This window comes from Mauremys reevesii, linkage group 4, assembly GCF_016161935.1.
Source record: "Mauremys reevesii isolate NIE-2019 linkage group 4, ASM1616193v1, whole genome shotgun sequence".
Lineage (NCBI taxonomy): Eukaryota > Metazoa > Chordata > Testudines > Geoemydidae > Mauremys > Mauremys reevesii.
In genome coordinates this window covers 150,078,117-150,106,035 of record NC_052626.1, presented here as the reverse complement: position 1 = coordinate 150,106,035, position 27,919 = coordinate 150,078,117, and the positions used below count along the sequence as shown (strand labels likewise).

General features: G+C 53.4%; 1 protein-coding gene across 1 annotated transcript; it reads right to left on the bottom strand.

Annotated features, from left to right (window-relative positions):
• Positions 1–1,635: 1,635 nt before the first annotated feature.
• On the bottom strand, positions 1,636–26,889 carry LOC120403327 (protein mab-21-like 3). Its single transcript, XM_039534308.1, has 5 exons — positions 26,883–26,889; positions 14,198–14,260; positions 5,638–5,905; positions 4,672–4,822; positions 1,636–2,742 (listed from the first exon to the last, which is right to left on the bottom strand). The coding sequence occupies exons 3-5, from the start codon at positions 5,898–5,900 to the stop codon at positions 2,323–2,325; spliced, it is 834 nt and encodes a 277-aa protein (XP_039390242.1). The 5' UTR covers positions 5,901–5,905; positions 14,198–14,260; positions 26,883–26,889; the 3' UTR covers positions 1,636–2,322.
• Between the last annotated feature and the right edge of the window lie 1,030 nt (positions 26,890–27,919).

Below are 27,919 nucleotides of genomic sequence, written 5' to 3'. Positions count from 1 at the left end.
GCTAGCCAAGGTGGGGGCAATCAGACACCGGCCTGCTCCCCAGACTAAGAAACAGGCCCAGGCTTTTATCGGGATGGGGGGCCCTACCGGAGGTTTGTGCCCCACTTTATCTGTGTGTCAGCTCCCATTGCTGAGCTATGTAAGAAGAGTGAGCCAGACAAGCTGGTCTGGACCGGGCAGTGCCAGAGGGCTCTCTGCATGCTGAAGGAGGCTCTGGTCAAAGGCCCGGTGCTGGGAAACCCTGACTTTGACAAGCCCTTTATGGTGTTCATTGACACGCCAGACACAGGGCTGGGTGCGGTGTCGACGCACACTAATGCAAAGGAGACACACCCCATCCTGTACCTGAGCAGAAAGCTGCTGCCCCGGGAGCAGGGCTATGCAGCCATAGAGAAGCAATGCCTGGGCCTGGGATGGACTCTTAAAAGGCCACAGCCAGATCTATTCAGGCGTCACTTCACTGTGCACACTAACCGTTCGCCCTGCTGTAGCTGCACCAGATGAAAAGGGCCGACACAAAGCCCCTGAGGTGGAGTCTGTCCCTCCAGCAGTATGAGATGGAGGTGGCCCATGTTAAGAGGAGTGCCAATGTTATAGCTGATGCTTTGCCCCAGAGAGGGGGGCCCGAACCTCCCCAGGTCACTGGCTAAAGTGACCCCCCTCAGTTCGGTCTCGAAGGGGGGAGATGTGATGAAATGGGGTTTTATTCACCTTGTTATGTTATATGTGAGCCTATGTGAGTCTTGTTTTGCATTAATATTGTGTGTGCCTCAGTTTCCCTGGGTATTGCACTAATATTCTAGGTGTTGAGAATAAGGGTGTGTGACTTTTGCGGGGGCTGCTCCCACTGGCTGCACCTATGCTATGGCCGCCCCTTCCTAACCGGAGCCCAGGAGGGAGATGTAACCAGGTGACACCTTTTGCCCAGGAAGCACACAAAGACGGGAGGAGGAGCAATGGGCAGGGGCAGGGGCCAGGAAGTGAAAGCGAGTCGGCCTCAGCTGGCCCTGGCTCTGGGCTCCCCTCCTCTCAAGACAGATTAAGCTGAAAGTCACTGATTTCTATGCTAACCGTGTCCTGTTCTACGCTGTGTTCCTCTCGTCTAATAAACCTTTCGTTTTACAACGCTGGTTCAGTCACATCTGACTGCGGAATTGGGGTGCAGGCATAGGCACTGACTCCGTGGGTGCTCCGGGGCTGGAGCACCCACGGGGGAAAATTGGTAGATGCTCTGCACCCACTGACAGCTCCCTGCCCCAGCTCACCTCCACCCCACCTCCTGAGCACGCTGCATGCCTGCTTTCCCCCCCTAGCTCCCAGTGCTTGCTACCATGAAACAGCTGTTTTGCGCGGCATGCACTCGGAGAGGGGAGGAACGGGAATGCGGTGCACTTGGAGGAGGAGGTGGCGCTGGGGTGGGGATTTGGGGAAGGGGTCCAATGGGGCAGGGAGGGGGCAGAGTTGGGGCGGGGACTTTGAGGAAGTGGTTGGAATGGGAGGGGGAGGGCAGGGGTGGAGTCGGGGTGGGGCCAGGGGGCGCGAGCACCCACCGGCGCGGGGAAAAGTTGGCACCTATAGGTGCAGGGCCCCATGGCTTCCCCAGGAGCCCCCCCTGGGCAGACTGGCTGCGGGAAGTGCATGGTGTGGAAGGGGATGCTGGATGCTCCACCATCAGACTCAGGAAGGACGAAGGTGTAAGCTCCTTACCCTGGTGACAGTGCACTCACCAAAAGTAGGGCCCTGGCTGGCTTCATATGGGGCAATTCCATTGCATTGCCCCCACGACTCTGTGACACTCTCTCATCAGGAGACGCTGTGGGGAGGGGGTGGGGCACTGGCTGTATGGGGGGGGACTCCCAGTTACGCAAGCCCTGGGCTGTCCCAGCAGGGGGTGCTGTAGGTGGCAGAGATGATCATGGCTGGTACGTGTCAATCTCAAGAGCCACAATCCCACAGCCCAGTGACTTTTTTTTTACTGAATGTTTGTCCATTTCACATCCCCTATGCCCTGAGTATTTTGCCCAGCTTCACCCAGACAGACCCATCATAAGAATGGAAGGGCAGTGGGGGAGGGGCTATATATCTGAGGAGCCTCTTGACAAAATAACCCCGACATTTCAGCACTAACTCTACTCCTGGCCCCCATGGAGCTCAGCGATGTTCAAGACAAACTGGTGATGCATGAGCATTTTAGTGCTGCTCAGATTGCACGTTTCTCATTCTTAGCTATGGCAGTGGCTACTTCCCGGCACAATCCTATAGCCAGGATCTGCTCCTCTCTTAAACCCTACAGGGCTCTACCCGTTCCCACCCTGGGACTGGCTAGGCCGTTACATTCTTGTTGCCCAGCTCTTCCTCTTCCCACTTATACCCCTCTTCCTCCTCCTCCAACTCCTTTAGCTTCTTCAGGGCTTCCCGGTGGCTCGCTTTAAATTCCAAGAGAGTGCTGAAGGCCCCTGGACTCTCATAAACCTTGAGGACTCTCCAGGATATATACAGCATCGGATTCACCTCCAACAGCTCCCACTCCTTCTCGAGAACCTGCAGGGCCAGGCGCTCATAGAACCCGTTGCCTTCCCTGTAGCGCTTGTTGAAGAGGTTAAAGTCACGCAGGAAATAGTGGGGGAGCTTTCCCTTGTTCACGCAGTGACGTAGAAGGCTCAGGAGGGTCTTCAAGGATGACTCCAGGGTCTCCCATTTCTCCTTCTCCGGGTGAATATCTTGGGCCCACAGAAGAGCAGTCTGCACAGAGAAAGGAAAGTTACATAGCCAAGACAAAGGAAATCAGTGTAACTCCTTGAGTTCTCAACACCAGATGGGATTCTTGCCCCACTGACCCCCAATGGAGCGACGGCCGAGTGACTCCAGCTGGGGGTCTGGCCCAGTCTTTTCGATAGTTCCCTTGACAGATTTTTGTTGGGTTCACGTCCCCTTCCCCCATCAGCAGTTCAGGTTTTGTCTCCTCTGAATATTTTTATGGGTGACCAAGTTGGAGTTGGGGGATTGAGCAGTTCTTGAACTCAGACACTTGAACAATACTGCGGAGAAAAGATGTCCGAGTTAAAGGTCTTCCAGGCTGACCTGAAGACATCCCTTCACAACCCCAAATCTGGCAACCTCGAGCATGTGATCCAGACCCACCAGCCAGGCAGCTAAAAGAGGATTCTCTGGACCAGCTCAGAGCACCAGCCCACCCCGTCTGGCTTCCCATCTCCAGCTGTAAGTTCCCCAGTGCTTCAGGGGAAGTTGAAAGAAACCCAGAATGAGCCTGGCCAGTTGTGCATTGGGGGAAAAAAGTCCCTTTCCTAATCTCTGCAGATGATTAGCTTAAGCCCTGAACCATGAGACTGGATCAGAGTCAAAGTAGATTATAATTATACAATATAGCCAGGTCTCTCTGTGAGACCTCCAGTGAAAGCAGAGAAGACACCCAGCCTCAACAGAGGCAGCACGGATTGCACTGCCTGGGATCTGACACAACTCACAACATCTCGGACCAGAGCCTGAGCCCAGACAGACAGACCTACCTATGCTTGAATTATCCCCCCCACGCCCAGTGGCGTACCAGATTCTAAGAGCAGGGGGAGCAAACATAAAAAAGGCGCCCACCCCGGGCTCCTCCTCTGGCCACACCCCCCTTGGCTCTTCCTCCGGCCGCTCTGCACCCCCCACCCCGCCCTCATGGGGTCCTCTCCGCACTGGCCTCCCCTCTGCGCTGCTATGATGACAAGCACCCCCCTCGCCGGACCCCCAGGCGGGGGGTGAGGTGACACCCCCATGTTCCCTGGTCCGGGCTGAGAGGAGGTGGGGTCTGTGTCCCTTTAAGAGCGGGGCTGGGCTGAGCCAAGCCGGTGCGGGGTTGCTCCGCTCCCCGCTGCAGGCTGATGCCGGAGCCTGGGTTGAGAGCCAGGCTCGTCTCCTGCACCAGCTCTGGGCGGGGCTTTGCTGCAGCTCCCCCAGTGCCCCTGGGCCGGGCCGCCGCAGGGCAGGACCCGGTGGGGCTGAGTTGAACAGGCCCGGCAGGGCGGGGTGGGGGCTGCTGGGGGGGGGAAGCTGGGGAGGGGTGGCACGGCCTCTACCCCCTGGGGCTGCCTGCCCTACAGAGGAGGCAGAGGGGCGCAAGCCACAGCAGGCCTCAGCCCCCTATGGGAGGGGATCTGGGACCAGCCCGGGGAGGCCGGAGCAGCCCTGGAGGTGCTGGGCAGAGTCCCGGGAGAGCCCCAGCCCCGCAGTGGGCAGTGCTGCAGAGGAGGAGCCCGTGCCTTGTGGCGGGCGAGGGGAGCCCCAGGCAGGGGGAGCCGGGTCGCCTGCACCCACCTCTCGCAGCCGCTCCATGTTGCTCCTGGTACCAGCCCCGCTGCTGCAGTTCCTAGCGCCGCCACTTTCCGCTTCCTGTGCCCGACGCCACCCCGCCCCACTGCAGGGACCAGCCCCTGCCCTCCCCTTGCCTGCAGGAGGTCAGCGCCAGCTGGCAGGCCAAGCTTCAGAGAGGAGCGTGGGCCCCGCCCGCTGGTGCCATGGTAACCCCTAACTAAGGCACGCCGCTTTTGGAAAATGTGCTGAGGGGAAGTGGCTGCTTCCCCTGTACCCCACTAGCTATGCTACTGCCCATGCCCTCCCCAGCATCCCCTTACTGCAGATGGTCCTGCCCAGGCACGCTGGGAGAGTTACCTTCAGGTGGTAAGATGTCAGTATCTTGCCATATTCTGGGACCAAGCACTCCTTGTTTATGAACTTCAGGAGTCTCAGAGCGTTCCGTCGCTGCCCCCTGTCACTGTCGATGTCCCGGAGAAAAGCTGTCTCAGCATTAGCAAAAGAGAACCTGGAACAGAGGGAAAAAGCAACCTCATTGAACGTCCGTGAGCGAGGGTTCTCGGTATAAACAGCCCCCACACCCCACCCCAGAGGCAGCCGCATTTCAGTGCCAGGTGCAGATTGTCATTTCCCACTCACCAGAACCAAACCAAAGCACTCCTGAACAGGAATGAGTGTCCACACGGGCTATACCAGTATAAGTAGACTGGCTTACATTCAAGCCTTGGCTTAAACCATACAAGGTTTCCCATGTAGACAAGGCCCAAGTTTCATTTTTCCTTTGCCACTAACTTTTCCAGAGTTCAAGGGTGGAAAAAGAAGGAAACCAGCCTGGAATCCATTGTTCTATTGGATTCACTAGCCAAAAAAGGGGACAGAGGATGAAAAAAACAAAACAAATTCAACGTTTCAGAAATTCAAATTTTTTCTAGTTTTCAAAAGCTGAACATTTCAGTTCGAGTCAAAATAAGAACATAAGAACGGCCGTACCGGGTCAGACCAAAGGTCCATCTAGCCCAGTATCTGTCTACCGACAGTGGCCAATGCCAGGTGCCCCAGAGGGAGTGAACCTAACAGGCAATGATCAAGTGATCTCTCTCCTGCCATCCATCTCCATCCTCTGACGAACAGAGGCTAGGGACACCATTCTTACCCATCCTGGCTAATAGCCATTTATGGATTTAGCCACCATGAATTTATCCAGATCCCTTTTAAACATTGTTATAGTCCTAGCCTTCATGAAAATGTCTCTGTGGGAAATAAAAATGTTGATTCAAGACCAAGAGAACATTTCAGTTCCTTTCACTGGTGGATCTTTTTTACCTCCAGAAACCATCTTTGGCCACTACATCAGCCCCGACTCTCCCAACTTGCTTTGCCTTCTGGCGGAATCTTTCCTGGCTGTTGTCCGGCAACTTGTCCCGCCAGTCGGACAGTCTGGCCAGGTCGTCTCTCTGCCAGTCCTCAGACAACGCTACCTTATCCTGGATGGCAGGGATCAGATCCACAGAGACTTTCTCATCCTTGTCCAGCCGGAAAATCAGCTGCACAGCTGGGCATTTGGGGTCCCAGGGCTGCAGTGTCATTCTCTCTATGAGATGGGGAGAAAACAGAAGATCCAGTGATGCACATAGAAATGTGGGGCTCGGCGGGTTCTCAGATCTACCAGTTACAGATGTGGTTAAAGCTGCTGGCCCTGCTACCAGATGCTGGGGGAAGAGGTGGGCTCTATGTGCCCCCCTTTTTCCCCTTTTCATCAAAATCCATACAATTCCATTTGTTGATAGCTTGAAAATTTCCCTGGAAGTTCAGCACACATCAGATGTGGCATTGCACAGCCAATGAATGTAAACCCTAGTATAGACACTCCACAGACACTGGTGCCTGGTCATGATTCACCCTAGGCTACAATACAATACCTGCAGACACATGCTAAACTATAACTTGCCTTGCCAGCTAGAGCAAATAAGTGTCTGCTGTATTAGGAGTCTAGGAAATTTAAAGCTGTGCCCTGGAAGCTGGGGTGGAGAACACAGGTTAGTCACGTACAGCAGTTCACCACACATGTTCTCCAGTTTGTTTTATTAAAAGTTTTATTCTTTTCTCATTCACTGGTTGGTTGTTTAATGCAGTGGCTCTCAGCCTTTCCAGACTGCTGTACCTCTTTCAGGAGGCTGATTTGTCTTGCACACCCCCAAGTTTCACCTCACTTAAAAATGACTTACAAAATCAGACACAAAAATACAGAAGTGTCACAGCACATTGTTACTGACAAATTGCTGACTAATTTCTCATTTTTACCACAGAATTACAAACTAAATCAATAGGAATAGAAATATTGTACTTGCATTTCAGTGTATGGTCTATAGAGCAGTATAAACAAGTTTACTGTCTGTATGAAATTTTAGTTTAGAATGACTTTGCTAGTGCATTTTATGTAGCCTGTTGTAAAACTAGGCAAATACCTAGATGAATTGATGTACCCCCTGGGAGACCTCTGTGTATTCCCAGGAGCATGTGTACCCCGGGTTGAGAACCACTGGTTTAATGAACCCCAAGATCAGTACATGTGGAGCAGCAAACAGAAGAACAAAGGCTTGTGTATGTATCTTATGAAGCTAGTAGTAGCTTGACTAGCTTATGGGTGTGGGGGTGAGCTAAAAATGGATGTGTTGCAACTTCCATCTAGTCTGTCATTGTCAGGCAATGTTGCAGAGAACTGGAGGGGGTGGGGGGGAAATCAGACAGAGATCTGAATTGTATTCAACAACCAGAGGGGCAGAGGAGAAAAGTGATCACATGAAATCATCTATCTTTCTTCATGTTGTTGGGTAGAAAGCATTGGATAGTTATAACAACTTTAAGTTTGAAGAAGGTAAAAGCAAGAAATTAAGTCCAATACTGACTACATTTGAGGAACACTGCATGCCAAAGTAATGAGACCTTTGAGAGAGAGAATTTTTTTTACATGCATGCAAAAAACTGGTGACGCCACAGAGGAATATGTCACAGAATTAAAGAAACTCAGGAAAATCTGTGACTTTGGTGAGCTGGCAGATTCTCTGGTCAGAGACAGAATCATTTGTGGCCTTAAAGATAATGTGTTAAGAGAGGGACTGCTCCATGAAGGAGACTAACTTTAGAAAAAGCTCCCCAGACTCACGACAGCAGAAACTGTGAAAGCACAAGCCAAAGAGCTGAATCCACAAGAAGGGGTTCCCCACTGTGACAAAGTTCCGAGCCTGAATTGGTGGGTCCCGCACTTCTGGGCGGACTCAGTGGCCTCAGAAAGTAGTGGCAAGAATCACAGCCTATTGAGTTACTTTCATCACAGGCCAGTATGGGGGTTGGGAAGGGGAAATACCCCACAGTCTTTCTCGCTCCGCAGAGCTCAGTAGGCACAGTTCAGCCTCCTGCCTGGTCCGAGGCCTGCTTCCCCTCTCAAGGGGATCTCTGTGGAGCATAGGCCGGGGAGGGGAGAGACAGGAACCCAGGCCCGCCCTCTACTCCAGGTTCCAGTCCAGGGACCCTAATGGTAGCAGCAGTTGGTGGATTTCCCTACACCACTGCAGCTGCTTTGATTCCCTGGGCCACTTCCCCCGTGGTCCCCTTTTTCCTAGCTTCACCCTTACTTCCAGATACAGCAATGCTTCCTCACCTCCAGCTCCTTTCGCCTGGACTCCCCACCCCGGAACTGGAAAGGAGAGCTTTTAAGCAGTATGAGTGAGACCTTAATTGGTTCCAGCTGTCTTCATTAGCCTAACAGCCTTAACTGACCCTTTGTCAGTTAATTGGGGTCAGGTGCCAGCATTAGCCTAATGACCTTAACTGGTTAAGTGGAATCAGGTGTCTTGATTGGCCTGGAGTAGCCTTTGTTTGGCTATCCAGGGAACCTGCTCATTCTAAGGCTTTGGCTACACTTGCATTTCAAAGCGCTGCCGCGGCAGCGCTGCCGCGGCAGCGCTTTGAAGCGCTAAGTGTAGTCAAAGCGCCAGCGCTGGGAGAAAACTCTCCCAGCGCTGTCCGTACTCCAGCTCCCTGTGGGGAATAACGGACAGCGCTGGGAGCCGCGCTGGGAGCTGGGGCTTTGACTACACTGGCGCTTTGTAGCAATTTGCAGCGCTGCAGAGGGTGTGTTTTCACACCCTGCTGCAGCGCTGCAAATTTGCAAGTGTAGCCAAGCCCTAAGGCTGATATACCTGCCTTCGACTACTCTCTTATATCCTTCTGGTCTGAGTCTGTCACACCACGTACTATGAAAGAATATAGACAGACTAGGTCAAAATCAAAGAGTGGAACCACTCGCTATGAAGACCACGGCTAGGAGGAAGACTGGGTACGGACGGTGATGTGGATCACAGCATGGTCCCAAACAGTGCGTTGCCTTTTGGAAACTGTCATAAATGTGGGGAAAATAATCCTTTTGCAAAATGCTGCAGATCCAAATGCAGAACAGTCAAGTGCGTTCAGTTAAAGACAATCTGGGTTGAGGAGTTTTTCACAGACGTACTGGGATCTAGCAAGCCCAGTGAGAGGGACTGGATACTATGGCCTGTGACAGTGAATGGAGCAGTTATTCCACTGAAAGTGGGCACAGGAACTCAGGTTAATATTCTGTCTGAACAAGAGTATGAGAAACTGAAAATAAGACCAAAACTGGGACCAACAAAAACAAAAGTAACTGGTTATTCTGGAACCAATATACCAGTGAAGGGCAGGGAGGGAGTGTGTGCATTGCTAGCCTCAACCTAAAACACCACGTACAGGCTCCCGTTCATTGCAGTGCCAAAGGAGGGGACATCAATTTTAGGCCTGGCTGCATGTGAGAAACTCGGTCTGGTAAAACAGGTGCTCTTACTACAAGATCAGACTGAACCTGGCCATGAGGTACTCTTTTGGGAATATCATGACCTGTTTCCAGGGTTCGCTTGCAGGCGAACATACCATCCAGATAAACAAGAAGGTCCCTCCAGTGATCCATGCATGTAGAAAGGTGCCATTTGCACTCTGTGATAAACTCAAGGCTGAGCAAGGATGGAAGCAATGCAAGTAGCACAAAAAATTGAGGAGCCGACAGAATGCATCAGCTCCCTAGTCATTGTGGAGAAAAGTAACAGCCAGCTACGCATGTGCTTAGATCCCAGAGACCTCACCAAGGCTCTAGGGAGAGAACATTTCTAACTACCAACCAGAGAAGAGATTATGGCTCGATTTGCAAATGCTCAATATTTCAGTAATCAGATGCATCTTTGGGTTTTTGGCAGCTAAAATTAACTGAAGAAAGCTCAAAACTATGCACATGTAATACCCTGCTTGTTTGGAAGATACAGATTCTTATGCTTTACCCTTCAGCATAGCTTCAGCACCAGAAGTGTGCCACGAAACCATACATATAGTCTATGAACATATTAATGGTGAAGACACCTCAGTGGATGACATCATCATCTGGGGCCCAATGAAAAAGGAGCATGATCATAGACTTTGAGAAGTCCTGGATGCAACTAGAACTGCAACCTTCAAACTAGATAGGGAGAAATGTGTTTTAGGGGTTACAGAACAGACTTTTGTTGGAGATATTATTTCCAAGAAAGGTGTAAAACCTGATAAGAGGAAGATATGATGCCACATCTGCAGCCAAAGAAAGATGTCCAGCGGTTCCTGGGAATGGTTCATTAGCTTTGAGAAAACTCCCAGAGAATAAAAATGAATGATACTGGGGTGCAGAACAGAAGGAATCATGGGAAGATTTAGAACAACAACTGATCCAAGAGCCAGTGTGGAAGTTCTCTGCACCAGGAAGGCCTATTGAAATCTCAGCAGATGCTTCACAGTCTGGGTTAGGAGCAGTGATTTTACAGAAGAATGAGGATTGTTGGCAGCCAGTGGCATATGCATCCAAATCACTGACTGAGGCAGAAACCAGATACACACAGATTGAGAGAAGCTCTTAGGAATATTGTTTGCCTCTGAGAGATTCAATAGGTATGTTTATGGACAGATGGTGGAAGTTGAAATGGACCACAAGTCCCTGGTTTAAGACTAAGCTTGATAAGTTTACGGAAGGGATGGTATGATGGGATAGCCTAGTTTTGGCAATTAATTTTGGCAATTGATCTTTGATTATCAGCAGGTAAGTATGCCCAATGGTCTGTGATGGGATGTTAGATGGGACGGGATCTGAGTTACTACAGAGAATTCTTTCCTGGGTGCTGGCGGGTGAGTCTTGCCCACATGCTCAGGGTTTAGCTGATCGCCATATTTGGGGTCAGGAAGGAATTTTCCTCTAGGGCAGATTGGCAGAGGCCTTGGAGGTTTTTCGCCTTCCTCTGCAGCGTGGGGCACGGGTCACTTGCTGGAGGATTCTCTGCAGCGTGAGGTCTTCAAACCACAATTTGAAGACTTCAATAACTCAGACATAGGTTAGGGGTTTGTTATAGAAGTGGATGGGTAGGATTCTGTGGCCTGCATTGTGCAGGAGGTCAGACTAGATGATCATAATGGTCCCTTCTGACCTTAGAGTCTATGAGTCTAGGTAGCGTTATTTAGCAACCCGCTAAATGGCTGCACCTTAAGGATTCAAAGAATGATGATAAAGCTGCAAATTATAATTTGGTTGTGACCTATATGCCTGGTAAATTCCTGTTAATGGCAGATGCACTTTCCAGAGCAGTGGCTCCCACGAAACCGGAGAAGACTTTAGAGACAGAGATGTAAGCCTATGTAGATCTGATTGTAAAGGCAATTCCAGTAGCTAACATGAAACTGCAACAAATGAGAGAGAAAACAGAGAAAGATGAAACACTGGGAATCCTTACAGAAGTGATCATTAAAGGGTGGCCAGAAGAAATAAGCAGCTGCTGTTCCAGTATAAGAGACTATTGGAACTGCAGACAGGAACTTACTGTGATAGATGGGGTGATTTTCCAGGGCACTAAGACTGTAATTCCAATGAGCCTCCGAAAAGAAATGCTACGGAAGATCCACGAGGGTCATTTAGGAATTGAAAAGTGCAAATAATGAGCTTGAGAGGTGCGGTATAGGCTGAGGATCACTCACAACATTACTAAGGTGGTAAGAAATGGCTTTTCATGCCTGAAATACAAGCCATGCCAACAGGCAGAGCTGCTGAGACCTCGTCCAGTTACACAAAGGCTTTATGAGAAGGTTGGCATTGACTGATTTACCTGGCAATCAAAGGATTATTCAATAGTCACAGATTATTATTATTAGTCTAGGTTGGATATTAGGAAATACTATTTCACTAGGAGGGTGATGAAGCACTGGAATGGGTTCCCTAGGGAGGTGGTGGAATCTAAGGTCAGACTGGACAAAGCCCTGGCTGGGATGATTTAGTTGGGGATTGGTCCTGCTTTGAGCAGGGGTTGGACTAGATACCTCCTGAGGTCTCTTCCAACCCTAATGTTCTATGAGTCTATGATTATTCTCTGTATCAGAAATTTGCACCCTGCATAGTACTAACAGTAGTCAGTGATAGCTGGCATGAAGGGAATCTTCTCCAGACACAGAATTCCAGATTAAGTCTTCAGCAACAATGGGCTGCTTTTTTCCAGTGCAGATTTTAGGAAATTTGCCCTAGATTGGGATTTTCATCACAAAACATCGAATCTAAATTACCCCCAATCAGATGGACTTGTGGAAAGGTCTGTATGGACAGTAAAGAATTGACATTGGGGGTGATTTGTATAAAGCATTACTGGTTTACCAAAGTACACCCCTGGAGACTGGCTTTTCTCCAGCTCAGCTGGTAATGGGAAGAAGGATCAGATCTAATTTACCAATCATTGATAATTGCTGAACTCTCATAGCAATGAAACCATACAGAAGATGAAAGACAATCTGAAGTGGAAGCAGAAATTTTATTTTGACAAAAGGGCCCATGATCTCCCATTGCTTAACCCAGGTGCTAGTGTGTGCCTGAGAGATCCCACCTCTAACACTTGGGGCCAAAGGGGCACCGTTAAAGAATAGCTGCATCCACGGTCTAACGTAGACCAGACAGATCCGGGGGACACATTTTGATGTAATCGAAGGGATCTATGAGTAATCCCAGAAAGTTCCAACACATTGACAGTAGATGTGGACTCTGGCATTTCCCAACTGACTGATCCTTTATCATCAACACACAAAGGAGAAACTGTCGAGGAACATGAGAACAACTCAGACTCCAGTGAAAGGCTGGTACTGAGGAGATCAGAGCAGGAGACTAAACATCCTGACTCACAGAGACTTGCTAACCTGTCTGGAGAAGGTGAAGTTGAGGAAAGTGAGTGGTAAAAACTCACTCCAGAGTGATGTGCTGGCAACCTCTCCTTGCTAGGTAGCTGACACATTGGGTTTATGGAAATATACTAGGTGGGTGGAGAATTTAATGCATGTGCTGTTAGACAGACAAATGCTGTTTATATATACCTGTAGGTAAGAGTTCATTCATTTTTCTTTAAGAGGGAAGCTGTAGAGACATGTTTGTGGAAGATTTAGAAATGCTCCCTCAAAAGGGACATAAAGTTTATGAATATAGGAATTTAGAGCTGTGCCCTGGAAGCTGGGTTGAGAACCCAGTGTAGCCCTGTGCAGCAGTTCTCCGTAGACGCACTCTAGTTTATTTTATTACAGGTATTATTCCTTTCTCATTCACTAGTTTGTTGTTCAATGAACCCCAGGATCGTTACAGTCACTGTCTGTGTAAGGTGAATGTAACATTGCTGCACAGGACGGCTCTTCAGAAATTGGTATCGTATAGAAGCTTTTTCTTGTACCATATTAATAAATCTGACTTGGCTATTTGGTCTCGGATATATTTCATAATGAAATAATGAACCAAAGTGTGGTCAAGCAACTGACTATACGGTTTATTAACAGCACAAGTGTCCCTTCTGGCCTTGGAATCGATGAAAGGTCCTGTTTTCTAAACCTCCGTTCATTTTTGTTGCTCTCCTCTGGACTCTCTCCAAAGTGCAGCACCCAAAACTGGATGCAGTATTCCAGATGAGACCTAACCTGTGCTGAGCAGAGCAGATTACCTCTTATATCTTACACACACGTGTAATATTTCCAGACAATAGATCTATGATTGTTTTCTGTGTTGTAAAGAAATGGCCCAAAAGAAAATAATGCTAAAAGAATGTTGGGAGTTGTTAGGAAAGGGATAGATAATAAGACAGAAAATATCATGTTGCCTCTATATAAATCCATATACCTCTATATAAATCCACGGTACGTCCACACCTTGAATACTGTGTGCAGATGTGGTCGCCCCATCTCAAAAAAGATATATTGGAATTGGAAAAAGTTCAGAAAAGGGCAACAAAAATGATTAGGAGTACGGAATGGCTTCCGTATGAGGAGAGATTGATAAGACTGGGACTTTTCAGGTTGGGAAAGAGACGACTAAGGGGGGATATGATTGAGGTCTATAAAATCATGACTTGTGTAGAGAAAGTAGATAAGGAAGTGTTGTTGACTACTCTTATAATACAAGAACTAGGAGTCACCGAATGAAATTAATAGGCAGCAGGTTCAAAACAAACAAAAGGAAATATTTCTTCACAAAGCGCACAACCAACCTGTGGAACTCCTTGCCACAGGATGTTGTGAAGGCCAAGACTATAAGAGGGTTCAAAAAAGAACTAGATAAATTCATGGAGGACAGGTCCATCATTGGCTATTAGCCAGGATGGACAGGGATGGTGTCCCTAGCCTCTGTTTGCCAGAAGCTGAGAATGAGCGACAGGGGATGGATCACTTGGTGATTACCTCTGGGGCACCTGGCACTTGCCACTGTGGGAAGACAGGACACTGGGCTAGATGGACCTTTGGTCTGACCCACTATGGCCGTTCTTATGTTCTTAAATGTCCAACTTACCTTTTCTTGATTTATGAATCTGAGGCACTCTAGGTTTCCACAGTCTTGCTTGGAACACCGGGTCTAGAAAGAGAGAGAGGGGAGGGAAATTGTGGGATCAGCATTACCAAAGGTTTCTTTTGACTCATCATTGTTTGCTCCCGTTTTATAAGGTCAAGTTAAAAGTTTCCAAAGTTATCAGCATCTCTGGGCCATAGATCACGCACTGGTTGGTTGCGGAGGGTTGCCAAGGTCTGTCCAGGAGCTAAAACCGACAGTGGACAATCACTGCAGACCCCTGGACTGGCAAACACTCCAAAGAAGGACCCCCTGCGCTCTGAGTGTGGCCAGAGGGGGCACTTGCGGCGTGACTGTGCCTTCAGGGATTGCCGCACCGGGCAAGCCTGGACAGCCAATGCTAGAGCTTGCAAACAGGGCTGGGCCAAAATGACAGTACCAGGAAGGGTCGATGGGGCCGAGGTGACAGGCCTAAGGACTCAGGATGCAGTCAGACATCAGTGGGGGAGAACTTAGTGCAGGCCCGTGACCCACCTGGCACCACTATCTGCCGGCAAAGCATCCCTGGGACGTATGGCCCTATCCCATGGAGCAGTGCAGCTGATGGCAGGGAACCACATGGAATCTCGCTGTGTGGGGTTGGCCTACCCTGTAATTTCAGGTCAGGATCTGAAGCATTTCGGGGAGATCCTGAGGACGTGGGATGGACACCAGCTGGAGGAATCCATTGTCACTAGACCAGGGCTGGCAACAACCAAACCAGGAGAACTCACTGGAGCTGGAGAAGACCCAGAAGAGGGAACCTCCCTGCAGCCTGGAAGCTCGACCCAGCACTCTGCCAACCGCCGGGCACCCAGGTTATAAGCATCAAGTGGCTAATGCAAGATGTGGATTTCCAAAGGATCAGCACGAGGACCAGACCCTAAATTTGGCGTTTGAACACAGAGCTGTGGCTAATGGCGAAAAGATCGACACTTCAAACTCAGAAACGAACAACTGCACCAGGTGACACTGAACCCCCAAACCAGGGAAATAGGGTTCAGCTTCTGGTCCCCAAGAGATCTGCAAATGAGTGTTACACCCAGTTCAATTGGTGCCGTGAGCTGGGTACTTGGTGAGGGAGAAGACACTGGAAAGGGTGAGCCTCGGATACAACTGGCCTGTGATATCGACTGTCAACTGACAGGGCCCAAGAGAACCCTGAAATCTCCCCTGGTGCTGGGGGTATCCTTTGAATGAACATGCCTGGACTTAATAGGGCCACTCGAGAAAAACCCATTGGGTTTTTGGCATGTATTGGTGACAGAGGATTAGAGGACACGGTACACCTGAGGCTATTCCCCCCCACTTGACAAACACACCCACCATTGCAACCAAACTCATGAAGGTTGTCACAGAGTATGGGGGAGTCAGGGTCCTACACCTGCCACTTCCTGCGATTCACCATGACTCTCAGCCAGCCAGTGACACAGAAGACTTATTAGATGAGAGGAACACAGTTCAAACCAGAGCTTGTAGGTACTGACAACAGGACCCTCTCAGTCAGGTCCATCTTGGGGGGCAGGGAGCTTAGACCCCAGCCCGGAGGCTCCCTCCATTTTCCCAGCCAGCTCCAAACTGAGACTGCCTCCAGCCATCTCCCCCAGCCTCCCCCCGGCTCCTCCTCCAGACTTTGTCCAGTTTCCCAGGCAGAAGGTGTCACCTGGCCCCAACCCCCCTGATGGCTCAGGTTACATGCTCAGGTATTTTCCCTCAAGTGAAGTCACACCCTGATATCCCATCACCAACACAGACAGTCCCAATAAAACTCCCCTGCAATATTCTCCGGTCAATCCATCTGGGGAAGTTCAGGGCCCCCTCTCTGGGACAGCGCGTCCGCTATCAGGTTGGCGCTTCCCTTCACGTGGACCACGTCCATGTCATAGTCCTGCAGGAGCAGGCTCCACCTCAGGAGCTTGGAGTTGGCTCCTTTCATCTGGTGCAGCCAGGTCAGGGGAGAGTGGTCGGTGTACACGGTGAAGTGTCGCCCAAAGAGATATGGCTCCAGTTTCTTAAGGGTCCACACCATGGCCAGGCATTCCTTCTCGATGGCCGCGTAGTTCTGCTCCCGGGGTAGCAACTTCTTGCTCAGGTACACGATGGGGTGTCTCTCCCCCTTTTCATCCTCCTGCATTAACACCACCCCCAGCCCTGTGTCTGAGGCATCGGTAAACACCATAAAGGGCTTGTCAAAGTTTGGGTTTGCCAGAACTGGGCCTCTGAGCAGAGCCTCCTTCAGCGCCTGGAGAGCCTGCTGGCACTGCTCGGTCCAGACCACCTTGTCTGGCTTCCCCTTCTTGCACAGCTCAGTGATGGGGGCGGCTATGGCGCTAAAGTGGGGCACGAACCTCCGATAGTACCCCGCCAGCCCGATAAAGGCTGGGACCTGCTTCTTGGTTTGGGGAGCAGGCCAGTCTCTGATTACCTCCATCTTGGCTGGTTCTGGCTTTAGGCAGCCGCTCCCCACCCGATGGCCCAGGTAAGATACTTCAGCCATCTCCACCTTGCACTTCTTAGCCTTTACGGTTAACCCAGCCTCTCGGAGTCGGTCCAGCACTTGTTTAACCTGGGATACGTGGTCCTCCCAGGTCTGGCTAAAGACACAGATGTCGTCAATATATGCCACAGCAAAACTCTCCATCCCCCTCAGTAGCTGATCCACCAGGCGCTGGAAGGTGGCCGGCGCTCCCTTGAGACCGAGAGGCAGGGTCAGAAACTTGTAGAGCCCCAGAGGGGTGATGAAGGCCGATTTCAGCCTGGCATCTGCGTCCAGCGGCACTTGCCAGTAGCCCTTTGTAAGATCCATGGTGGTGAGGTACCGAGCGCCTCCCAGCTTGTCCAGGAGCTCGTCAGGCCTGGGCATGGGGTAGGCGTCAGATATGGTGATGGCATTAAGCTTCCGATAGTCCACACAGAACCAGATCGACCCATCCTTTTTGGGTACCAGCACCACCGGCAAGGCCCAAGGGCTGGAAAAAATGACTGGATCATCCCCAAAGCCAGCATGTCCCTGACCTCTCTTTCCAGATCCTGAGCAGTTTTCCCTGTGACTCGGAAAGGGGAGCATCTTATAGGGGGATGTGACCTGGTCTCCACCCAGTGGACAGTCAGATTAGTGCATCCAGGCTGGTTGGAAAACAGCTGTTGGTACAGATGCAGCACCCCTCTGATCTCAGTGTGCTGGGCCGGGGTCAGCTGATCAGAGAGGGGAATCGCCTCCAGGGGGGAACCAGCCTTTGACCCTGGGAATAGATCCACTAAAGGGTCATCTCCCTGCTCCTCCCAGTGCCCACACACGGCCAACACCATATTTCCCCGGTCATAATATGGCTTCATCATATTCACATGGTACACCCGGCGGTGGTGCGCCTGGTTCGACAGCTCCACCACATAGTTTACCTCATTTAGTTGCTTGACCACCTTGAAGGGCCCTTCCCAGGCTGCCTGGAGTTTGTTTTTCCTCACGGGGATGAGAACCATCACTTGGTCCCCGGTGGCGAAGGCGCGGGCCCGCGCCGTGCGGTTGTACCAGACCTTCTGCTTCCTCTGGGCTCGGGCCAGATTCTCCCTGGCCAGGCCCATGAGCTCGGCAAGTCTTTCCCGGAAGGTCAGGACATACTCCACCACCGACTCTCCATCGGGAGCAGCCTTCCCCTCCCACTCGTCTCTCATCAGGCCCAGGGCCCCCCTTACCCTCCAGCCATATAACAGTTCGAAAGGCGAAAACCTGGTAGACTCTTGGGGCACTTCCCTGTACATGAACAGCAGGTGAGGTAAGTACTTGTCCCAGTCCTGCAGGTGCTGGTTCATAAAGATTTTTAGCATCATCTTTAGCGTCCCATTGAACCTCTCCACCAGCCCGTTGGACTGGGGGTGATACGCTGAGGCCCAGTTGTGCCGGACCCCCCACTTCTCCCACAAGCACCGGAGCAGGGTCGACATGAAGTTGGACCCTTGGTCTGTCAAGACTTCCTTGGGAAACCCCACTCGGCTGAAAATGGTCAGCAGCGCATCTGCTACTGTGTCTGCTTCGATGGAAGCTAAGGCCACCGCCTCAGGGTAGCGAGTGGCGAAATCCACCACCACCAGAATGTATTTCTTCCCTGATCATGTCGTCTTGCTGAGAGGCCCCACTATATCTATGGCCACCTTCTGGAAAGGCTCTTCTATGATGGGCAAAGGCCTCAGAGCTGCTTTCCCCTTGTCCCGGGCCTTCCCCACCCTCTGGCAGGGGTCACAGGATTGGCAGTACCGTCGGACATGGGTAAAGACCCCAGGCCAGTAAAAGTTCTGTAGCAGCCTCTGCCTGGTGCGCCGGATTCCCTGGTGCCCTGCGAGGGGGATGTCATGGGCCAGGTACAGGAGCTTGCGGTGATACTTCTGGGGAACCACCAGCTGCCTTCGGATCCCTCATGACTCCACTTCCCCGGGGGGAGCCCATTCTCGGTACAGGAACCCCTTCTCTCACAGGAATCTCTCCTGGCAACCTCTCCCCATGGTCTGTGCTGCACTGAGGTCAGCCAGGTCCCTGGGCTTCCGCAAGGAGGGATCTTTCTGCAACTCGGCCTGGAACTCAGCAGCTGGGACACGGATGGGGACCTGCTCCCTTCCGTTGGCTGGGTCTGAAGCCATAGCCTCTCTGAAGCTTGTCCCTGGGCGTTCCCTCCCCACCAGGTTAGGGTCCTGCACCTCAGGTAAGGTACCCTTCCCGAGGTCAGAGCGTAGTGCCTCTCGCCGGTTTTGGCTATGGGTCACGACCAGGGTGTTCTGGGGGTTGTCTGGCCAATCCTCTAGGACTCCCCCTTTAACACCTCCGTGGGCAAATGTGGGTGTACCCCCATGTCCTTAGGGGCCTCCCTGGCCCCCCATTTCAGATGTACCCTCGCCATGGGCACTTTGAATGGGGTCCCACCCACCCCCATCAGGGTCAGGTAGGTACTGGGTACCGTCCAATCTGGGGCCACCACTTTGGGCCGGGCCAGCATTACCTCCGTGCCCATATCCCAGTATCCATTGACCTTCCTCCCATCCACCTCCAGGGGAACAAGGCACTCGCTCCGCAGGGACAGCCCCACGCCCACCCTGTAAACTGAGAACCTTGAGTCCGGAGCATCCAGCCCTCCAGAGGAGCTGGTCTGGGAAGCTCCTCCCTTCTGAGCCTTTGGAAAGCTGTCAGCTTCCCTTGCCTGGGAACGCTGCCCCTCGTCCGGCTGGGTCTCTAGCCAGTTAACCCGGTGTGGGTTCGATCTGCTCAGTCCATCCCTAAGCTTGGGGCGCTGAGTCCGTATGTGGCCTCTCTGGCCACAGTGATAGCAGCTCATGTTCCGTTGGTCCCCTCGAGCCGGTCGGTTGGTCCTGACGCCAGATGTTCCCCTTGGGAGGGGGTTCTCCATATTTCCTCTTTGGGAGGTCCCAGGGTGACTCTTTCTCTGCATCATGGCGGGCCTGTTCCTTTGGGACTCCTCCCTGCCACCCTTTGACTGGCTGTTCACAAATTCATCAGCCAGCTGCTCTGCATGTCACGGGTTCTCTGGCTTTTTGTCCTCCAACCATAGCCTCAGGTTGGATGGGCACTGTTCATACAGTTGCTCCAGCACCATTAGGTTAAGCATGTTCTTCCTAGTTGGGGCCCCATCTGCCCAGTTGTGGGCGTATCCCTGCATCCGGAGGGCCAATTCTAGATATGTGACCTCAGGGGTTTTACGCTGACTCCGGAACCTTTGCCGGTACATCTCAGAAGTCAGCCCAAACTCGCGGAGCAGGGCCTTTTTGAACAGTTCATAGTCCCCTGCCTCCGCCCCTTCCATTCAGCTGTACATCCCCACGGCTTTGGGGTCCAGTAAAGGGGTGAGAAACCTGAGCCTGTCTGCAGGGTCAACCCTGTGCAGCTCGCAAGCCTTCTCAAAGGCCGTCAGGAAGTCACTGATGTCCTCCCCTTCCTTACTCTGGGACAGGATGCACTTATCAAAGCTCCATGCAGTCTTGGGTCCCCCCTCACTCACTGCAGCAGGGGGCTCTCTGCTCCTCAGCCTGGCCAGCTCCAGTTCATGCTGACATTGCTTTTTGCGATCCTGTCACTCCTTTTCTCAATCCTCCTGCTCCATCTCTCAATCTTCCAGCTCTTTCAGTTTTAGCTCTCTCTCCCATTCCAGCCACCTCAGCTCCAGGGATGGTGAGCTCTGCCGGGAGGATCCCCTGCTGGCCACAGGGGTCAGGGTGCCCTCAGTATTCGCTGGGCTCCTCCCAGCCCTTCCTGTAGCCATAGGTAGGCAGGGTCCCGGGATGCCCTCGGCAGCCATCTGACCACTCCTAGCTTGGACAGACACTGGTGCCTGCCTTGCATCTGCCGGGCTACTTCTCTCGGAGACAAGGATTGGTTCCTCCAAGTGGTCCTCCTCCTCCAGCTGGGAAATCAGCTATTCTTTGGTGAGCCTCCCAATGCGCAGCCCTCTCTGCTTGCACAGCTCAACCAGGTCACTCTTAAGGCAATGGTTATACATGTTTCCGCAGGCCACTCACAGACCTGGGTGCTCTCAGCTCCCCACTGTTTCCAGGACGAAACCCTAGTGTGCCAGTCCTTCTCCAGGTCACCACCTCTTTCCCAGGGTCGAGCCGCAGACTCCTCTGCCCCTGGAATCACTCACTGCGGTCCCAAGGGAGACCCCAACACTGCAACAGTCCTCGCTGGTCACACACTCCCAGTGGCTAAGCGTAGCTCCTCCACCCCCCAAAACCACTCCTCTCTGAGCTTTCAGCATGCCTGGTCCTCGTTAATCCCCCTTCATTTTACTGCTCCCTAGTCACTTACTGCAAGAAGCGCCATTCACGGGGTGAAGTACATCCGACTGCTACCACCAGTTGTCACAGAGTGTGGGGGAGTCAGGGTCCTGCACCCTCAACTTCCTGCAATTCACTGTGACTCTCAGCCAGCCAGTAAAACTGAAGGTTTATTAGACGAGAGGAACACAGTCCAAAACAGAGCTTGTAGGTACAGACAACAGGACCCTCAGTCAGGTACTTCTTAGGGGGCAGAGAGCTTAGACCCCAGCCCAGGGACTCCCTCCATTTTCCCAGCCAGCTCCAAACTGAAACTCCCTCCAGCAGACTCACCCAGCCTCCCCCTGGCTCCTCCTCCAGCCTTTGTCCAGTTTCCCTGGTAAAGGCGTCACCTGGCCCCAACCCCGCTCCTGGGCTCAGGTTACACGCTTGGGTATCGTCCCTCAAGTGAAGTCACACCCTGATATCCCATCACCAATGCAGACAGTCCTAGCAAAACTCCCACACAACATTCCCAGGTCAATCCGCCCCTGCTCCATCACAAAGGTCTTCACCGGGGTCAGGATACCTAAAGAAATCCTGGCAGACCCAGGGTCCAATTTCACATCAAGACTGATGCAGGAATTGCATGAGCTGTTAAAGGTCAAATCCCTCAAGACATCAGTCTACTACCCACAGACAGACAGGTTAGTGGGGCGGTTCAATGGGACCATGAAGATAATGCATTTGGTCCCAGTGGCAGAGGTTAGAGGCTGCAAACTTTTTCAGCACTATCTTCATGGTCCCATTGAACCGCAGGGGTGGCTGTTCACCATACGGGAGGTCCCTCAAGCCTCCACAGGGTTTTTGCCATTTGAGCTGCTGTATGGGAGACCGCACCAGGGGATTCTGGGCCTCCTTTGGGAATCCTGGGAAGAACGGGAACCCAGAGCTACAGGCTCATTGCAGTGTGTGCTCCAGCTACAGGAGAGGCTAAAGTGCTAGGGGAGTTGCAAAGGAGAACCTCAGTAAAGCTCAACGTTGCCAAGAACACACCTACAATCGAAGAGCTCCATGACACGAGTTCGAGCCTGGCACAATCTGTATTATTGTTACTACCAAGCTCTGAGTCAGTTGGCCAGATGTCAAGGACTGTGTGAGGGGTTGAGAAGGGTAGGACTGGTTGATTTTGAGATTTGTCAGCCTGGGAAGTGGAAAGAGATACAGATATATCCCGTTAACCTCCTAAAAGGCCTGGAGAGATCAGGAAGGCCCTGCTCATATCCCTCTATCCCCTGAGCTGGAGCGAGGGCCCCAAGTTACGACATCTCAAGATCTGGATTGGATTGGAGCTGGGCCCAATTCAAACCCAGCTCCAACCTGAACAATGGGCACAGATGCTACAGCTAGTTCAGACGTTTTCCTCGGTGTTCTCAGCCCACCCAAGGCAGATGCATTTGATCTACAACCTCATACCGACTGAGCTGGGCCACAAAGTCCAGGAGAGCCCCCGGCTCTGAACAAGGAGGATGTGGAAAATGGTATACGAAGAGCTGCAGCCTATGCTAGCCCTAGGCATCATCAAGGAATCCCCCAGCGGGTGGAGGAGCCCGACTGAGCTGGTGCCAAAGACAGACAGGGCGATTCGATTTTGCGTAGACATTAGGAAAGTCCAAGCAAAAGGTTACCCAAGCTCTGGGTGCAGGAGCTGCAGTGGACCACTGGACCTTAGACTACCGTAGACCTGTCCTGGTAGACCCCATTGCTGGTGAAGTTTGGGGCTTGGCCAGCTGTTACGGGCGGCCTGTACTGGACTTTGCCACAATAGCAGCCCCTCTTACTAACCTGGTGAAGGACACTTGCCCCAAAAGGTCAAACGGATGAAAGCTGGTGACAGTACGTTCAAAGCCTTAAAGAACCATCTAACCCACACGTTGGGTCCTCTTCCACCCTGGCTTCTCAAAACAGTTCACCCTACAGATACGCATCTTGCAGATGGGCCTCGGGGCAGGGCTATCCCAGAGTGTGGATGACGAGGGACACCCAACCATCTACATGAGCAGAAAGCTGTTCCCTCGGGCGGTAGGGATGTAAGAGTTTAGCCGGTTAACCAATAGGTTTGATGCTTATCGGTTTCTGTTAACAGTTAAATTCCACCCAGGGTCCCAGTTACTGCCCCATTTGCCTGGGGTCCCTCTGGGTTGTTGGCTCTGCAGCCGGGGTCCATCCTGGCTGCCAGGGTCTGTCCCAGTTGCCGAGGTCCACACCCAAGGTCCTGGCAGCCACCGTGCTGCTGCCTGGCATCCCAGCATGGTCGGGGTCTGTTCCAGCTGCCGGGACCCCAGGCGTGCCAGTATGCTGGGTGACAGCAGAAACCCAGATGCAGTAGCAGCAGCGGAGCCCCACCTAAAATGTAACCCCCCCTCCCATCCCTAGTTTCCCAGGTAAATGTTTAACTGTGTAACCAACAGAATTTTAATTGGTTACATAGTTCTGTTTTTAAACTTTATTTACATAAGGCCTGGCTGAGAAATGGGCTGAAGATACACTGTGTTATTATTTATTTGGGAGCTCCTTCCTGCTTGATGCCCCTTGTCCCTGGCTGAATTCCATGAATGCTTCTGTCACGGAGTGTGGGGGACCCAGGCCCTTCACCCCCGTGCTCCCTACGATTCACCAGGACTCTCAGCCAGCCAGTAAAGCAGAAGGTTTATTTAGACGACAGGAATACAGTCCAACACAGGTCTTGCAGGCACAGATAACCAGATCCCCCGGCTAGGTCCATTTTGGGGGCCTCCCAGCCCCCCCGGGGGTCAGAGACCGGTCTACCTGCTCCCCTCTCTTCTTCAGCCCCCTTCCGTCTCCCAGTCCTCTCCGGCCCCTCCTCTCTCCTCCGCCTCCTTCCTTTGTCTCCCCTGGCCAGAGGTGTCACCTCCCCTCCCCCAGGCCCAGCTCCGCTCACAGTTGAATTCCTGCATCTTCACCTAAACCTCTGGCTCTCCCCTCCCCCGCACAGACAGTCTGTGCTTCCTACTCCATCACACCTCTCCCCCCTCCGAGACTGAACTGAGCGGGGTCACTCCAGCCAGTGACCCGGGGAAGTTCGGACCCACCTACAACCTTAGGCCGCCCGCGCCCTTTCCCCACCCCAATACCCCTGGGGTGCACGCGGGGCTGGGGCCTTCTCCCCACGTTCCAGGCTGGGGGGCTGTGATTTGGGCTCTCTCGGTTCAGAGCCCCCCTTCTGACCCTGGCCCCCCTCTGGACAGGCTCCTCAGGGCGGGGCGAGGGCCTTACAGCCATCTCCCCCCTGTCCCGGGCCTTCCTCCCCCTCTGGCAGACGTCACAGGAGCGGCAGTGCTGCCGGACATGGGCAAAGACCCCAGGCCAGTAATAGTTCTGCAGCAGCCGCTGCTGGGTACGCCAGGCTCCCGGGTGCCCTGAGGGGGGAATGTCATGGGCCTGGCACAGCAGCTGGTGGCGATACTCCTGGGGTACCACCAGCTGCCTCCTGATCCCCCCTGACTCCCTCTTCCCTGGGGGAGCCCATTCTCGGTACAGGAGCCCCTTCTCCCACAGGAACCTTTTCCGGCCACCTCGTCCCATGGTCTGTCCCCCCCCGAGGCTGGCCAGGTCCCTTATCCTCCGCAAGGAGGGGTCTTCCCGCACCGCGGCCTGGTACTCAGCCGCTGGGGCAGGGGCGGGGACCTGTTCTCTCTCACCGGCTGGGTCTGGGGCCACAGCCTCTCTGAGCCCTGTCCCTGGGCGTTCCCTCCCCACCAGGTCAGGGTCCGGTGTCTCGGGCAGAGACCCTTCCCCGGTGTCAGGGTGCAGAGCCCTGCGTCGACCCTGACTACGGTTCACGGACAGGGTACCCTGGGTGTTACTTGGCCAGTCCTCGAGGTCCCCCCCCATTAACACCTCCATGGGCAAATGTGGGTGCACTCCCACGTCCTTGAGGCCCTCCTTGTCCCCCCACTTTAGGTGTACCCTCGCCACAGGCACCTTGAATGGGGTCCCGATCACACCCCTCAGGGTCAGGTAGGTGTTGGGCACCATCCGATCTGAGCCCACCACCTGCGGCCGGGCCAGCGTCACCTCTGCGCCCGTGTCCCAGTACCCAGTGACCTCCTTCCCGTCTACCTCCAGGGGAACAAGGCACTCGCTCCGGAGGGGTAGTCCCGTGCCCACCCTGTAAACCCCAAACTCAGGGCTGGGAGCATCCAGCCCCTCGGAGGGGTCAACCCGGGGCCCCCCTCCCTCCTTCGCAGGGGGTACGCGGCCCGCCCCCCTTTCCTGCGAACGCTGCCCCTCATCCGGCTGGGTCTCTACCAAGTTGACCCGGTGTGGGGTTGGTCTGCTCAGTTTGTCCCGGAGCTTGGGGCACTGGGCCCGTACGTGGCCCGGTTGGCCACATTGATAGCAGCCCATGTCTCGTGGGTCCCCTCGAGGGGGATGGCTGGACCTGACACCAGATGTTTCCCTTTGGTGGGGGCCCTCCCTCGGCTCCTTCTGGGAGGTCCCATGGTGACTCTCTCTCTGCGTTGAGGCAGACCTGCTCCTTTGAGACGCCTCCCTGCCATCCCCTGCCCGACTGTCCATAAACTCGTCGGCCAGCCGGCCTGCATGCTGCAGATTCTCCGGCTTCTGGTCCATTAACCACTGCTTCAGGTCCAATGGGCACTGCTCATACAGGTGCTCCAGTACGACTAGGTCAAGCAGGTCCTCTCTAGTTTGGGCCCCAGCCGTCCACTTGCGGGCGTACCCCTGCGCCCGGTTGACCAGTTGCAGGTATGTGACCTCCCGGGTCTTACGTTGACCCCGGAACCTCTTCCGGTGCATCTCCGGGGTCAGCCCAAACTCGCGGAGCAGGGCCTCTTTGAACAGGTTGTAGTCCCGCGCCTCCGCCCCCTTCATTCGGCTGTACACCTCCACGGCGGTGGAGTCCAGTAAGGGGGTGAGGCACCGGATCCTGTCTGCGGGGTCAACCTGGTGCAGCTCGCAGGCGTTCTCAAAGGCCGTCAGGAAGGTGTCTATGTCCTCCCCCTCCTTACGCCGGGCCAGGAAGTTCTTATCAAAGCTCTTTGTAGGCTTGGGCCCCCCCTCACTCACCGCAGCCGGGGCCTCCCTGCTTTTCAGCTGGGCCATGGCCAGCTCATGGTTGCGCTGCTTCTCCTTCTCTCTTTCTTCGAATTCACGCTGCTTCTGCTTCTCCTCCAGCTCACGCTGGCTTTGTCTCTCCTCATATGCCCTCTGTCCCTTACGCTCATCCATCTCTCTCAGTTGTATCTCTCTCTCCAAGTCCAGCCGCCTGTGCTCCACGGAGGCCGAGCGTCGCCGGGACGATCCCCTGCTGGCCGGGGGGGTCACGGTGCCCTCCGTAGCTGGGCTCCTCCTCCCCCTCCCCCTAGGCCTAGGGGTGGGGGGTCTCAAGGAGCCCTCATCCGCCGACTGGCCACTCCCATCGGGTACAGACACTGGGGCCTGCGCTGCATCTGCCCGGCTGCTTCCCTCAGAGACAGGGACCGGTTCATCCCTGCGATCTCTCTCCTCCAGCCGGGCAATCAGCTGGGCCTTGGTGAGCTTCCCATGGCGCAGCCCCCCCTGCTTGCACAGCTCCACAAGCTCACACTTGCGCTTCTGGGCATACATCTTCCTGCTGGCCACTCGCAGGCCGGGGTGCTCGCCGCTCCCCACGGGTTCCAGGGGACCCCTAGTGTGCCAGTCCTTGAGGTCACCACCTCTCTGCCAGGGTCGAGCTGCAGGCTCCTCCGCCCTGGGAATCGCTCGCTGTGATCCCCCAGGGGACCCTGTTACTGCAAAGTCCTTCTCTCTGGCCACACTCGCCCAGGGGTTAATTGCCCCTTCGTTTTACTGCTCCCCAGTCACTTACTGCAGGAAGCGCCGTCCACGGGGTGCCGCCGATCCCACCGCTGCCACCAGTTGTCACGGAGTGTGGGGGACCCAGGCCCTTCACCCCCGTGCTCCCTACGATTCACCAGGACTCTCAGCCAGCCAGTAAAGCAGAAGGTTTATTTAGACGACAGGAATACAGTCCAACACAGGTCTTGCAGGCACAGATAACCAGATCCCCCGGCTAGGTCCATTTTGGGGGCCTCCCAGCCCCCCCTGGGGTCAGAGACCAGTCTACCTGCTCCCCTCTCTTCTTCAGCCCCCTTCCGTCTCCCAGTCCTCTCCGGCCCCTCCTCTCTCCTCTGCCTCCTTCCTTTGTCTCCCCTGGCCAGAGGTGTCACTTCCCCTCCCCCAGGCCCAGCTCCGCTCACAGTTGAATTCCTGCATCTTCACCTAAACCTCTGGCTCTCCCCTCCCCCGCACAGACAGTCTGTGCTTCCTACTCCATCACAGCTTCTAATGCCCAGACTGTGAGGTTGTACCTCTCCCAATAACCCTATAATTTCACGGTACTCCATTGTCTAGGGAAGACACACCAGAATGCAGATTTCCCTTCCATCCTGAGAAAGGCATGGTGGACAGATGAGAGCCCCCCCAGGGCTGAATCTGGGGAGAGGCCTGTGATGGAGTGTAAAGTCCCCATATTGGGGAACAGGGCATTATGGACCAGCTGGGTGTGTTCTCTGAGGAGGTGGAGTTTCAAAGGGTGCGGCCTAGCTCAGTCAGTGCAAGAGAGCAGACTCTAGATATGAACCACTAGACGGTACTAGCCAGTGCTCTGACCACTAAGGGACATGAGAAGACAGTCCCCCATTACATCACCCACTGAGGAGCATTTCCTAGGATTGGGTCAGACCAGGTTCAGGAGTCTCCAGAGAAAAGCAGGAGGAGCTTTGGGGTGTGTTTAGCACTTTAATTTCTGTGTTTTCTCTACAGTGCTTTTGGCCTTCAGTAAATGGGCCCTGTTTTATGCTCTGGAGGATACCCTGTCTTGGCCCTTGAGAGAGAAACCGCAGG

What these genes read in the sequence shown, in the direction of transcription:
- LOC120403327 (XM_039534308.1), bottom strand. Translation starts at nt 5,900, where the DNA reads ATGACACTGCAGCCCTGGGACCCCAAATGCCCAGCTGTGCAGCTGATT. An exon ending in GCCAAAGATGGTTTCTGGAG is followed by an intron (nt 4,823 to 5,637) that starts GTAAAAAAGATC and finishes CCTCTGTTCCAG; the next exon opens with GTTCTCTTTTGCTAATGCTG. An exon ending in TGACATCTTACCACCTGAAG is followed by an intron (nt 2,743 to 4,671) that starts GTAACTCTCCCA and finishes TTCTCTGTGCAG; the next exon opens with ACTGCTCTTCTGTGGGCCCA.